At 41.7% G+C, this 14,607-nt stretch overlaps 1 protein-coding gene across 1 annotated transcript in view; it reads left to right on the top strand.

Moving 5' to 3' along the window:
- LOC101873525 (neural-cadherin-like) overlaps positions 1-14,607 on the top strand; it is a 52,869-nt gene that overhangs the window by 14,814 nt on the left and 23,448 nt on the right. Inside the window, exons 6-15 of the mRNA XM_034060693.1 lie at positions 2,921-3,170; positions 4,113-4,255; positions 4,603-4,775; positions 5,112-5,280; positions 6,494-6,664; positions 9,689-9,861; positions 9,986-10,153; positions 11,051-11,300; positions 13,117-13,244; positions 14,399-14,585. Coding sequence (XP_033916584.1) covers positions 2,921-3,170; positions 4,113-4,255; positions 4,603-4,775; positions 5,112-5,280; positions 6,494-6,664; positions 9,689-9,861; positions 9,986-10,153; positions 11,051-11,300; positions 13,117-13,244; positions 14,399-14,585 — 1,812 coding nt within the window. The remainder of the gene's footprint in view (positions 1-2,920; positions 3,171-4,112; positions 4,256-4,602; positions 4,776-5,111; positions 5,281-6,493; positions 6,665-9,688; positions 9,862-9,985; positions 10,154-11,050; positions 11,301-13,116; positions 13,245-14,398; positions 14,586-14,607) is intronic.

Genomic DNA, 14,607 nt, shown 5'->3' with positions numbered 1-14,607 from the left:
AGAAAAGGCCTTCTTAGAAAAGAAAATATGAGAGGGAAGTATTGTGACAGTCAGTGGATGAACACTCACTTGGTATGATGCGCGGATAGACTCCACAACTAGTTAAAGTTGTAAAGTAGGTATGCTTTTATTCAGCGCTGAGGTGCATGGAGAGAGCTCCTCCAAAGCATGCACACCTCAGGGCTGTTCTCCCTTTACATTTATTCTCTTAAGGTATATATAGACATGAGGTTGCTCAATCCGCCTATACATATTTAGTATCTATCCCTGCTTCATATTATAATGAGCCGGACGGTCCTTTGCACCTGCGCAGTGCCCCTTCTGATCATGGGCAGGGGTCTCAGGATGAAGTAAATGAGTCTTCTTGTGAGTAGGGGTCTTCAAGATGAAGTAAATGAGCTTTCCTCTTCTTAAACTTTACACCTTTTAACCTTCAGACATGGCCTTAGGATTTGGTCGGCGCCCAGTCTGCCTCTCCCCGGCTTACCAGTAGGACCAAACACCTGCACTTTTGTCATGGTCCTAGGGTTTGGTCCCCCAGTCTGCCTCTCAGTAGGACCAAACACCTGCGCTTTTGTCATGGTCCTAAGATTTGGTCGGCGCCCAGTCTGCCTCTCCCTGGGTTATCAGTAGAACCAATCATCTGCTTTTGTCCCTTGTCAGTCGAACTAGCATCTGCTTCTTCCCCTCCAGCAGTAATCAATGCCTTGGCAAGATGGCAATGGCAGGTACTTAGGACAGACAATACTTTTGCTTAAGCAAAGGAATTCCTTTAACCCCCTTGTACAATTTCTCTGTATTACCCCCCTGTACATTGGTTACCCCTGTGTCAGGTATTGAAGGGCTGAACAGCACCTGTAGTAGTTGCAAGGAAGCAGTATGTGCAGTCGACTGTACCCTGCACTGGATGAGTGCTGGGTCACTAACTGACCGCCAAAGAAAGTATCATCTCAGGGAAAAGGGAAAATATAAAACAGCAGCTCTTACCCTGGCTATAGTTCCTGAGGGGTGAATTTGCAACCTCCCACAGGAAAAATGAATGCAAATCCATGACAGGCTTTGCCATTCTGTGGCTGACTGGGTTGCTGTCAATGGCAGTGAAAGAGACAGTGTGACGTATGCCATTTGTTAAAACTGTGGATGATGTAAATGTAGGTTTTAGCTGTCAACCATTTTTATTTTAACACACTTGAGGTCTGACTTGTATCATGTTTGTAGTGCTGAAGCAACACTAGCTGAGTCGATCTGTCTGCTTAGTCATTACGGGCAGTTTTATGCTCACTGCATGTGCTGTAAGTTGCCTGGTTGCAAACAAGCTATGAGCTGAAAAGCAGGGAGGGATGCTCTCAGCAGGAGTTAACATGCTCCTTCAACTGCAGCACTGTGCCAGAAGAGTGGTAGCTGGCAGCTTTGTACTAACATACTAGGCTTTTAGCTGGAGTTAGCTGACACTGAGCTAGCTCGGAGCATGGGCAGAGCCAGCACAGTCCTGCTTGTGCTTGCTCTATGTTCCTTGGAATACCTTTGCAATGCAGATCAGTTTGCAAGATGGAATTAGATGGAAGGGGAATGGAATTCCCAGATGCTGTTGGGAAGTAAGGCATATTTTTGTCATGTACAGGTAAGTGTCACATTCCCTATTTGCCGGAAAACATTTCGGGGGAAAAAAAAAAAAAGTATAATCCTTAAGCACATAAAATGTTTTTTGTTTTGTTACAATGTCTCAATAATGACTTTGTAGATTAAATCACGGCTTTTCAAATGAAATATTTGTCACTTTCTGCATATCTTTCTAAAAGAGATTTCTAGAAACAATACTTAAGCACTAAATGTAGCAGGTTTAAGTCACTTTCATTTCAGTCTCTCTTGAGTTTTTAATATATTTCATTTTTCAGTACAGCAAGAGGGTGATTAATTCTAAAGCCCTTGCTTTTGTAGTCTGTAACACACCCAAATGTTTATTCACAGCAGGATTTTGAGAGATGTTAACCAAGATGTTACAACCACCCTAAACCCAAGATTAATAACTTCTCACGGCCACTTGAGGTTTTTGCAACTAAGCACAGCATTTCATTGCACTTTTTCAAACCTTTCTCTTCCCCTTTCCTATTTTGGGTTAATATTCTAATAGTGATGAGTTTCTTCATTTCATTTTTGGATGATGTTTTCTGCCAGGGTTCCCGTGCAACCACTGTTTGGCTTTCAAAAGGCTATGCGCTACCGAAATGTCTGCATCTGTATCCTCCTAGTAGAATAAGGAGTTTGCTTAATACCAGTGTGGGTATGATGTGAAGCCTCATTGTTTGACTAGAAAAATGGCAGGGTAATTAAGGAGGAGAGCTCCTGCTCTTAAAGATCACTTTTGATGCTCCAGCTCTTTGTTCTGCTGATTTGCTGCTTCTGAGCAGATGGGACACCCAACGTACTGAATAAACACTTGCTGGGGAGGAATGTTTAATCACTCTTTGTACCTTGAAGTGTCAGGTAATTAAAAAGTACTTTAGCTGTAACATAGCTGGGAGCTAATTAAATTTGAACAGCATACCCTGAGAGAGAGAGGACACAGTTTGTGACTGATAATGTTCTACAAACCTGCATATTGATTGCGTGGTAATTAGCAGTGTTGACTGCTATTTGTACAAAGCATGTTGGGATTATGGCTTGCAAACTTACCTTGCTGTGATCTCTCAGGCTGGGTTGGAGTAGGGAGAAGAATTGTTTTGCTTTTTTTCTCACAGCCCTTTGCTGAGTTCTCAGACTCTTACCCCAAAAATAAGGCTTTTATGGATAAAACAGATTTGGGCAATGTCTGTTCTCAAAAAAGGAAAAAAAAAAAAAACATCAGAAGTTGACTTGGTAGGAAATGGCACAACCAAACCTCTTCTGCAGCACGACTGTTGTTAAATGTGTTCTCTCACAGTGCTTGCAACAGACTGTGATTCTGGCTCCAACTCTGAGATTGCTTACTTCATCCAGAGCACTGATTTTTCCATCACACGACATGGGGTCATCAATTCTAACCAGAGGCTGAACTTTGAGCGAGCAAACCATATGTATGAGTTCGTGGTGATAGCTGTCGATAAAGGACATCCCCCTCGGACAGGGACAGCATCTGTGCGAATTCGGATGGCCAACGTGAATGACGAGGCTCCTGTGTTCTCCCAGTCCATGTAAGCCAGCTTGAATGCCTGCACTGGTTGTTAAAGATGCAGTTCATATGTGTAACCTTAATAACACTTGTGACTTGTTGGGTTTTGCAACTATAAGTACCAGTGAAATCAAAGGGTAATTTGTATGAAGAAAGGCTTTAGAAGCTGGCATTTCATTTCCAGATTGCATGAAAAATGCACTAGTTTTGATACCAGTGCATTGACTTTTTAGAGAGAACAGAATGAATAAAGGGCCTAACTCTATACTGAATTATTTTGACTGTGGTAACTTTTAGGTATTAAAGTGATTGTCTATGTATAAATATACGACAAATAGATGGTAGTTAGCATAGCATTAAATTTCATTTATCATCAGCAGATTGTATTATAAGATAATTTCATGAGGTTCCGGGTGTTTAAAATGTCTTCTTTTCATTCCTGAATGAATACAATTTCTGGTTTTTGTACAAGTTTAAAGAATAATGTTATGGTCCTTTCCAACCCTAACTTTCTATGATTTTATGATTCTATAGACATGTTTTAAATGCAAAACATACATACATTTATTTTCAAAATTAAATGCTTTCGCATTCATCTCTCTGATACTTTTACATTCACTTCTGCATTCATCTCTGCATATCTGATGCTTTTCGTTAGTATACAGGGACATAAGAAATTCTGCATGACATATACTAGTCCTTTTTCCCATCTTCAGGAGATAAGTGATCCTGGTTTGCATTGCAGTGCATTACAGTACATATTGATACCTTTCAAAACATTCTTCGACATTACGTATACCAAAAATGCAGAATTACAATCCTAAAATACATGCCCTGAACAAAGATGACCAAACCTTAAAAAAAATATACATTCCTAATGGATTTATAATCTTGCCTGATGGATAACACGGTGGGGGTTGTTCTGATACTGAATGTGCTGCCATTGTTCCCTTATCTCTATCAGCTACAGAACTTTCCTTTCAGAAGATGCTGGTCCCAGCACCTTAGTGGCTACTGTTCGGGCAAAGGATCCTGATGGAGATGGGCTGCTCTATCTAATTACAGGAGGCAATGAGGAGGGCAACTTTGAACTAGATAGTCAGAAAGGTAAGGAAAGAGGTTTTAGGACACAGTTATTTACTGTCTAATCTATATTGACTCTGCTTTACCTGTGCATCAAAAACCATAAGAAAGCGCCATATTTATACACTCTGCAAACGGAGATGAATCAGTGAGAATTAGCTCTTTCATATGATGGTGATTCTGCAATTATCAGCCAAAACTTGGGATCTTGGTCCAAGGACTTCGCAGTCTAAGATGACCAATTCCTATGCTTTGCAACTGAAATACAAACTAAACCAGCAATACACTTGCAGAGAAATGTGATGCTCACTTGGTTTTGTTAGTTTGTTTGGACAGGAAAATGAAATGACACTCTATGCTTCCAAATTTAGGTATCATTAAACTCCGCAGAAACCCACCACCCAACCTGAAAGGGCCTCGATACACCTTGAACATCACTGCAATAGATGACAATGCCTCGGGGGGACCCACCCCTCTCAGCAGTTTTGCTGAAGTTATTGTAGGAGTTAATGACGTTAATAACAACAAGCCTGTCTTCAGAGAGGTAAGATGCCTTTCTGGAGATATTCTTTTCCCATCTGTAATTGGGGTAACTCTCCTTGCTACTGGTAATTCCTGGTGGGCTGAAGGGACTGTGTGTGCAGAGCAGAATGAATCTGTAAGTGAACACACAGCCAGGTTTCTTCATTGTTAAGGTGTAAAGTCTTCATTCTCCTTTTTCCTTCATCTCCCTGAAAGCTTGATTTCTTTATGAGTATAAGCAAGAGAGTGATTTTCTTCTGAGTTCTCAGACATGCTGGAAAAACATTTTGACACTGCGCAGCAAATTCATATGTCTCTGTGTAATATATAAGGCTGGATGTTTGGGTGTTATTTCTAGTGCACTTACTACAGTGACAGCACCTGGGTTCTGGAGAATCAGCCTCCAGGCACATTTGTGCTACAGGTAGAAGCCTATGATGCAGACCTCGGTGTCAATGGAGAGCTGAAGTATGGGCTCATGCATCGAGATGGAGCTTCCCTGGGCTTCAGCATTGATCCAGACACAGGTCAGTAGCTTCCAGATTACTGAGATAACATGAGAATGCTGTTGTATTGTAATAAGAATGCTACTCTATCAGTGTGTCCATGTGGGCTCATGTTTTCACAGTGTAACTGTAGGCTTAGTTGTAACAGCATATAAAATAAACACTGGGAAAAGTTCAGAATATATGGATAACCATGCACATAGATTAAATTAAGATCATAGTGATTTAAGTGACAAATTAAGTCCGGAAGTAAACCCCAGGTCAATAGAAAGATAAAAAGCTATTCTGTATCCATTATCTTCCTACTGGATCAAGTGTAGATGTAAAAATGCAGAGCAGAAAGTGGGACTAACAGCTTGAGTTTGTTCTTTCCTTCAGTGTGTCCATGGTTAATTTCTCATCCCATGCATAAACGTTAGGTCCAGTGTAGAACATACAGATGCAAAACACTCCTCCCAGAACAAGGCAGTGATAGTCTTGGTGCATTTCAGAGGAAGAAGTTATAAAACTTGTTGACGTTTCTACAGCCAAAACAGTAAAATGGGATATTTGCATGTCCAGGACTGAGCAGGAGACTGGAATGGGCTACAGTAGGGCAGCAGAATCCTGGTCCCTAGCATAGCAGAGACATATAAGCCTGGAACTGGCCTCAACAAGAACAGTTTAAAGTTGCTCAATCAGAAGAAAAGAGCGGAGACAGAGAGAGACTTATTAGAAAGGAAAAACTGAAGATTGGAGAAAATTGTTCTATTTATTAACTTAGCTGCGTGATTCTGCCCAATTGTAATCTGTTCCATGAGACATCCTTCAGCTCCTGTAGTAGAGATTACTTTGCTCAATCACTTGTGCCTTCTGTGGTGTGACTCCTCCCCAAAACAATAATCAGCTGTCTTTGAAATAGTCAGTTCCTTGCACTGACGCTGGGATAAACCTCAAAGAGGCCTCTCAGTGAGGAGGAGAAAGTCCTGTGCTACAAGAGGAGTGAGACAGCAAGGTTATCAGACTGACGCTCCTTATCAGGGCAGCAGAAAAGAAAGCTATTGACTACTGGCAATAGGCAACATGTGAGGGTAGGAGAGATAGGGCAACTGGAGTTGGTCTTGTCCAAGACATGCATTGCAGGGTTGGTGTGGATTAAGCCTGACAGTTGTGCTGCATGGTCAGAGGTTCCTGCACATGCAGGTCCCTTTCTGCAAATTCAGTCCCACAGAACAGGAGGTGTCTGTGTTCCCAGGAGTCATCACGACCATGCAGAGTTTTGACCGGGAGAAGCAGCGGGAGCATACACTGTCTGTTACTGCTACCGACCAGGCACAGGAGCCGCTGATTGGCTTGTGCCAGATCACTGTCCTTATCGCTGATGTCAATGACAACGATCCCAAGTTTGAGAAGAGTCACTACCAGTGTGAGTGTTTTCTTAATACCTGTCTTAGTACCACAACATGAACCTGGTTAGTAATTACATGTAACAGTAGTCATGTTTTTTAGGTGACCAGTCTTCCTTTGTTTCTCACTAAGCCAGTTATTGCTTAATCCATCATTAGTGGAAATATGTAGAATAGATTGGTCCTCTTTACCCATTGCAATACTCCTACAGATGAGGCAGATCCCTCTTCCCCTTATGGCTTTTCCCTGCCCTATTTTTCTGCACACTGAATTTTTATTTGATGTCTCAAAGCAAAACATGGAATCCTATCTGGGAATTCATCAGCCCTGACTAGAAGAGAAACTGTCATCTGTGTCTCTTTAACACAGCACATCTGTTCAAATAGGCTGGAGTGGTGTGTATCTCTTGTCAAACAGTTTGAAATCCTTGGCTTCTAGCTTGCATTTGACTGGGAGCCCTGATGCCTGCTGTAACTGGGGTGCTGAGCTAGCTTTTCCCATTTGGTCTGGTGCAATTCCTGTTTTATATGCACTTGATGTGCTTTCTGTCAGTCTTCCATTTAATTTTACTCTATGCTTCTCCAATAGTATCCTACACTTCTGCACACTTGGGCCATCTACATTTGATGTCACCCACAAGCAACAAGCATACTCCCTAGCTGCTGGATGAGAACAGGCCCTTTCTTGTGTGATTTCCTCAATATGGCAAAAAATAGTTGATGATGCATGTGACAACAACTCATTTTGGAGATGTTCTGTGGCAATGTCATGTAGGGCAAAGAGTGATCAATTCCTTGTTAAAATGAAGATGGCTCATAAGTAAATAATCTTTAGCATCACAGAGGCCAGTACTTAGCAGGATTCAAAAAGAAGTTGGGTGCTCCTATGGCAGGATTTTAACAGGAGGATAAGTAACCTATTCAGAAATAGTGTAGCATACATCCACACTTCAGAGTTATGCACAAGGACAGAAAAAAAATTGTGCTTCACCTCTGTGTGAGTGTGACTAACTCCCAGTGCCAAATTGATCAAAATGTTCAGATTGGGAATAGCCATTTTTTGATTCCTACTGGTAGTTTCTGCAAAACTGGCCAAGCAGTGATCAGAAATCAGGTGGGAGTGATCTCATTGAAGAGGAATACATTTGGACACAGCAGAAAAGTCCTTAAGGTAAAGGTAATGTTTGTGCAAGGATGAACCTCTCTACCTTCAGAAATGTTCTTCATGTGAAACTTCCCAGGATTAATGTTTTTCAGCCATAGTGAAGCTGAGCAGTAATTTGGTGATTATGGGGACTCCAGCACATCTGAGGAACACGCAGATTTTCTTCTTTTTCAATGGACACAGGGTACCAGCAAAGATCTTAAACAAAGGCAGCCCTTTGGGATGGGGAAGTGGCAGATAATGAGGTCACTTCATGCATAGTACTTTCCCAGTGTCTATACATAAGTAATCAATGTTGGTACGTCACAGAATTAAAAATAGCTTCCTCTCTAACAAGACCAAATGCCATTAGTCATAGGTTTCTATTCTTCCTGGAAACTGCTGGTTCTTTATTCCTCTGCCCTAGGACATTGGTCAAATCCCTGATTTAAGCCATGCAGCTTGTCATCTGCCTGCAAAGCAGACATTATAGAAATGTGTAACTGCATGCAGCAGGGATGTCATAGTAAGTGTTAAAGTTATGCCAACAGCAAGAGAAATGCATAAAATGAAAGAGTACAGCCCTTCCAAGTAATTTTGTGGGTTTTCTTACAATGTGGTTTAACAGAATTTGACTATAAAAGCATAAATTAAAAAAAATATATATTTTACAGTGTTTCTTAGCAATGAACTCTATTTTCATTAATCTGTTTTAGTGTCAATAAATCTCCTCTGAGAGTAGCTTTTCTGACATAGCAGGGACATGAATCCTACACCAACTAAATATCCTCAGGGGTGAGGGTAGCTAATTAAAGCTCAAATTGTCATTCATGGAGCAAGTGGTTGTAGTGGTTTAAGTGTTTTACTGCCCTGCTGCCACAGCAGCAGGTACACCTAGATATTAAGGGAGAAAACATGACCGTTCCAGTTTATAAATAATATGCATTTCTGATTTTCCCACTTCAAAAAATTCTAAAGGAGACATGCACAAGGAAGATCAAAGGCATGGAAGGGTTTCTGAACAAGAAGTGATTAAATTGACTGGGTTGTCAAAACCAAACTGCAACAGCCTTCCTACTATCAGGGCTATTTCAATACACTGAGCTGATGGAGTCAGTGTATGGCAATGGCTCAAAAACACAATCGCACAAGCACCCCTAGCTACTTGGAGGAAGAATTGGTACTGGTTACCTGAGGATGGAGGAAAGAGCAGGACCCAAGTCAGATCAGAGCAATCTAAAGACTGTAGTGTAGAAGAGACACAGGTATGTGATAGCTTTATGTAAAATTGTGCCGTGCAGAGAACAGGGGCATAGGAAATAACTGCTCAGCTTAAGGGAGTCTGTCTAGGACTACAGGCATAAAGGTACAACATTTGCCTCAGGTGGATTGCTGGGAACAGGGAGTGAGAGGTAAGGAAATGTGCATTTGGAAAAATGATCATTGCCCTTGCCCTGCGCAGCTTCTCCAGAACACTGGGGAATCTTCACTGGCCCGAGTCTTCACGCTTTGCAATAACCTGCTGCCTCCCTCTGGCGATGCTGCTGCCACCACTCACGTTCAGCATTAATTCAGTTCACACAGAATTCCTTTTGATGCCAGCCTGCTTTTATCAGTAGCAGAGCCCAGCAGCCTGGGTTGTGATCTGAAGCAGTGGGCATGCGGGTGGCTGTGGTGTTTGCCATGCAGGGGCATTAGTGCTGTCAGCAGCAAACCTGCTTCACACAGCACAATTAACACCCAGAATGTCAGGGGAAAGGGAAGGGGAAGCTAAAAGAACATTACAGAAATGTTTAGTCTCTTTTGAAGGTGATTATGAGATTTTACATGAGTATTTCTGTTATACACAGCCTGGTAAACCAGAACAAGACCTGCTGACAATATCTTTGTCTTTTTGAAGACTTCCTCAGTGAAGACACTGCTGTGGGGACAAGTTTCCTCCGTGCTGCAGCTCATGACAGTGATCAAGGTGTGAATGCTGTTGTCACGTACTCAATGTTAGAAAATGAGGTGGAATACTTCCAGATCAACCCCAGCACAGGCTGGGTCTATGTGAACCGCCTGCTACCCCAGGTAATGCAGCTCTGCTTGAAACAGAGCAGCCTCCAATCCCTCACATCCATTGCAGAGGGTTAATTGTAACCTCTTAGTTTGTACAAATGGTTTGCAAGTATCCCGAATCTCCTTCATTTCATAGACAACAGGCATTAGTAGCTACATTGTAGCAACAGATGGAGGTAACAGAAGCAGCACTGTGGAACTGAGGGTAACTGTCACTAACGCACTCAGCCAGCCACCCCGATGGGAGCAGAGCAGATACTGGGTAACCATCCCCGAAAACATCATTCGTGACACCAAGATAGTGGTATGTTAAAAGGGCAATTACTTCCCTCCTTCTTGTTGTTTCAGCCTCTCCCTCTGTTTTGCTTTCTATGTCAAAAGTACAAGGATGCCCACCCTGCAATCTTCCTGCATTGTGTTCTTTCCTGTGTACTCCATTAGTGTTTGTCAGAAGCATCTGTTGCAGAATAGGTTGCCATTTCAGCTGTCAGAGGTTTCCTAGTGACTTCTTACATCAGTGGCCATCAGGGGGTGCTCCTGCAGAAGCAAGACCCATGTCCTGCCTGCGTGGGAAATCCTTGAGTGTTCCCATCAAGGGCCAGCTCCTCACTCCTCCATCCTCAGTGGGCCATGCTGACTGTCTACATCTTTCCTACAGCTTTTCTTAGTTTAGTACTACAGCATGAAATGGCTGTAGTTTGTTTTGGGTTCTTCTAACCCAAAACAACTCCTTGTTAACCTGTGCAGACTTATTCTTCAAGGATAGTCTCTTCTGTAAACTGCCAGGTAATTCCCACCTTCCTCCTCCTCCATGTAATATCCAAGCACCTGCAAAAAATGTAGGTTTGGTCTTTATCTTGCCTGATAAAATATACCTCAGTGAAGAAAAGCTCTCCTTTTGGATTGCTTTTGTTTTGGAAGGAGAGAGGAGGGGTTTCCTTTAGCCAGTGATGCAGTTCTTGCTTGGCACATTTAATGGCAGGTAAATTTACTGTTGATTAAAGATCTGCATCAGACTTCAATGTTGTAAAATATAACTCTGCTCTGTAAACTGTTTCTGTTTCTCCTGTTATCCAACTCATACAGGCTTGTATGTTTTTGGGGAGCACACATGCATGTATGTTCTTGCCATCAAACTGAACATTTAACACTTGCAGCCCCTTGCTTCATGAACATATGTGGTGGCTCTTCTCTTCTTCAGACCATCAAAGCCACATCCCCTCTCGGTGATCCCAGAGTTACGTATAATCTGGAGGAGGGTCAAGTTCCAGAGACTAACATGCCAGTTCGTTTCTATCTGAAGCCAAACAGAGCTGATGGATCTGCTTCTCTTCTAGTCGCTGAACCACTTGACTTTGAGACAACTAAGTTTTTCACTCTGACAGTCCAGGCACAAAATGTAGCAATGACTCCTTTAGCTTCCTTTACCACTGTTTGTGTGAACATAACAGGTAAGCTTCGCTGCTGTTAGAGCAGCTCATTCAGAACAATATTCTTGGTGTTTTAGTATAACATCACAAATTAAGGTAACATCCATGACATGCCAAGCCACCTAAGAATGCTTTGTGTGTTTCTATACTGCAAAAGGAAGTTGTGCAGTCATTAAAAAGGTCTATTAGAGATAATGTCTAACTATCAAATGTGGAAATGTGACAGTGCAAATATGGGCTGTCTGAATGCCTATGCAACATTAATTGGAAAGTTTTTCTTTTGATAGAAAGAGAAATCTAGTAAATTGCCCCAAGCTCTGTTGAAAGAAGACTAGTATTACTGAAAATATTCCATACTGTAGAAAGAGAAACAACCCAGATAGGTTGGCTTTGTGTTTGGTACCTCTTTAGGGGATCTTGTTATATTCAGTATTTTCTATTGAGCACCAAGATTAAAACTCTTGAAATGAAAATGCAAGGGTCCTTACAATAGGTGCAATTTTCAAAAAAATTGATTCAACCCTCCTTACAGCAGGATCTTTTGTAATGCTCTGCTCCTGCAGAGTAAAACTATAAACCTGATTTTAATCCCTGCTTTTTGAAGCATTAGTGGTGTTACTTTTGATATGTAGATGTTTAGATGAAAATATGAATAAGTGAAGTCTCCAGCAGAAACATTTGTCTCGCTTACTACCATTGAAATGAGAGAATGAAGTGGTAATTTGAATGGGGATCCAACTTCCCTACTTCACTTTATCACAGGATTGTCCTCTATTCCAGTGTCCACTGATGCAAAACCTCTACAGGTTTGTAGAGCAAGAGTACTTCAAGTCAGGGTCTGAGCCTCATCATGGATTATGGACCCTGCCCCAGAAGATTTTTCCTATGGTGCAGTTACTGGTAGCAGAATTTGGTAGAAACTTATTTTGCTTTTTTTAATCTTTAAGAGAGAAATAGCCACCAGAAAGTTTCATGCACAGAATTGTCCTTTATTTATGCACAAGCACACAGAAAAGGGAGTCTTTGATAGCATCTTGTTTTGCTTACCTTGCTCAGTAAATTTGCAGAAACTTGACTTTAACAAGACATATTCTCTTCGATAAAATATGAAAAAACAGCCTGGTCAAAAGAAGTTTTCACAATGATGCATGTAAGAGAGAAAGAAGATTGGGATTTACAGGAGCCCTCACCCACAACTTAAAAAACTATATATTTAAGACACTGGTCATGCAAATGGTTGTGTGTCAGAATCAATGGAGTTGTGTGGCAGTAGTAAAACTAAGTATGTGCTTATGGGTTTGTAGAATGAGTTATTAAGAATTTCGTCTGCTCTTCATTGAGACAGATGAATCCGAGGAACTGTCATCACAGCTCCTCTGTTCTGGCATTGTGCCACGACACAGGAAAATTACCTTCTTGAAATGTGGCTGTTAAACTGAAAAGTGCAAAAAGATGTAGGGGACTGCAGCATTTCTGAGTTTAGTCCTCTTACAAAGAGGAACCTGGACTGAGTAGTCATGGGTTGAGCAGGAGGATGTGATCCCAGGGCAATTTAAATGGATCCAAGTCGGTGCTGCCATAGTTCTCCTACCTCAGCTTTGTGCTCACCTGTCCTACACAGCAGTTTTAGGGAAAAAATGTGTCAGAAACTGGCCCTTCAAAGTATGCCTGTAAAATGTCTCCTGACAGCTGCCATGAAAATGGGAAAACCCAGATCAGAATTGCCTCTTACTATGAACCGAGTGAGTTTTTCTCCAAGCAAATTTACAGCTGTGGGGGAAAAATAAGTAGTCTTCAAACATTTTCTTATCACTGTCCCTATCACCTCCTTTTGCAGATGTCAATGATAACGTTCCATTCTTCGTGTCTTCTAACTATGAAGTGTCTGTGCCAGAGGGAGCTGACGTTGGCACATCTGTGGTTCAGGTGTTAGCTACGGACTTGGATTCTGGCCTACATGGAGAGGTTTGACCTTACATCCAATTCTTTTCCTCCCAGTAGGTTTTAGTATTAGTGCAGACAGCAGATAACAGGATAATGAGCCACAAACACTTCCTACACCACTTGTCAAGCAGTTGTCTAGCACATGCCCAATGTATATAACATGGAATGCAGGCAGAGAAGATGCTGTTCATGATCTTGTGGTCCTACATCATAGTGGCTTATCCTAATCAGCAATCATGACAAAGAACTGATGCATGATTCTCAGGGTTGCTTCCATGACAAGATATGTCAGGAGGTGGTTGCAGGACATGTTTCCATTTAACAAAACATTTAAGTGACAATGATTACGGTCAGTTAAACACAGCCACTTAAATATGGTCAGTGAAATAACATTTCATTTCACCATCACTGGTCAAATGGTTGGTAAAACCAACATTTGACCGTTATTGTCATAATGATCCAATCCCAGGAAAAAGCTGTGTTACGAAGGAAACTGCTAATTTTCTCTGCATTTTCCTGAGCCTTTCCCAAAAATCCTACTAACTTCTTTGTGGTGGAGCTCTGGCTGGTAGAGAACTGTAACTGTTATTTTGCAACTTCTGAAGGACAAACTGTGTGGTAGAAGTGCCTGGCAGTGCTCTGGGCATGACTTCAGGGTAGGGGTGGAAATCCGTTTATTTCAGAAGAAGCCAGACCTTTGTTAAAGGGATGAATGTGGATAACTTTCATCAGCTTTCGTCAGTGGAGGTTTTCATTTATCCAGTCCTGTTGAACAGGACCCAAACTCTGTTAGCCCTGGGGTTTTTTTGAGATCAGAAGCACAGTGGTTGCTAGAAGCTGAGGAGACATCAGGGAAGATGTTATTCCATACATTCCCTTCCTTCAGTTATTCATGATCTTCCTCAACTGCTCTTACTGGCCACTGTTGGAGATTAGATACTGGGGTTGATGATGGGCTTTGTTATCACTAATACAGATGTTATTCTGCTTGAGAATTCTGGGTTTTATATCAAAATGGGCAAAAGACTTAGAAAAATTATGTCCAGATGAATGGTCTTTCCTCAGAGTGTGGCTACTTTGCAGAAAGACCCAGAAGGCCACTGGGGAAAGTCACAACACTTGGATATACAAAGGAAAGTGGAAAATGCAGCCACCCTTAACTATTTCCTTTTTAGGTCCACTACTTAATACTGAAAGATGCTGGTGAGGATTACCAGTTCTTCAACATTGAGCCTGAGACAGGAATTATTTCCACCCTAGCATCTTTTGACAGAGAGAAAAGAGCCTCTTACTTGATTGAAGTTCAATCTCAGGACTCTTCAGAATCTGCCAGACCTGGTGTTCATGGACAGCCCAACACAGGTAAAAATAGTAAGGAAGTATA

This window comes from Melopsittacus undulatus, chromosome 1 (genome assembly GCF_012275295.1).
Source record: "Melopsittacus undulatus isolate bMelUnd1 chromosome 1, bMelUnd1.mat.Z, whole genome shotgun sequence".
Lineage (NCBI taxonomy): Eukaryota > Metazoa > Chordata > Aves > Psittaciformes > Psittaculidae > Melopsittacus > Melopsittacus undulatus.
Note: the sequence above shows the minus strand (reverse complement) of the source record. Positions and strands in the feature narration are given on the sequence as shown.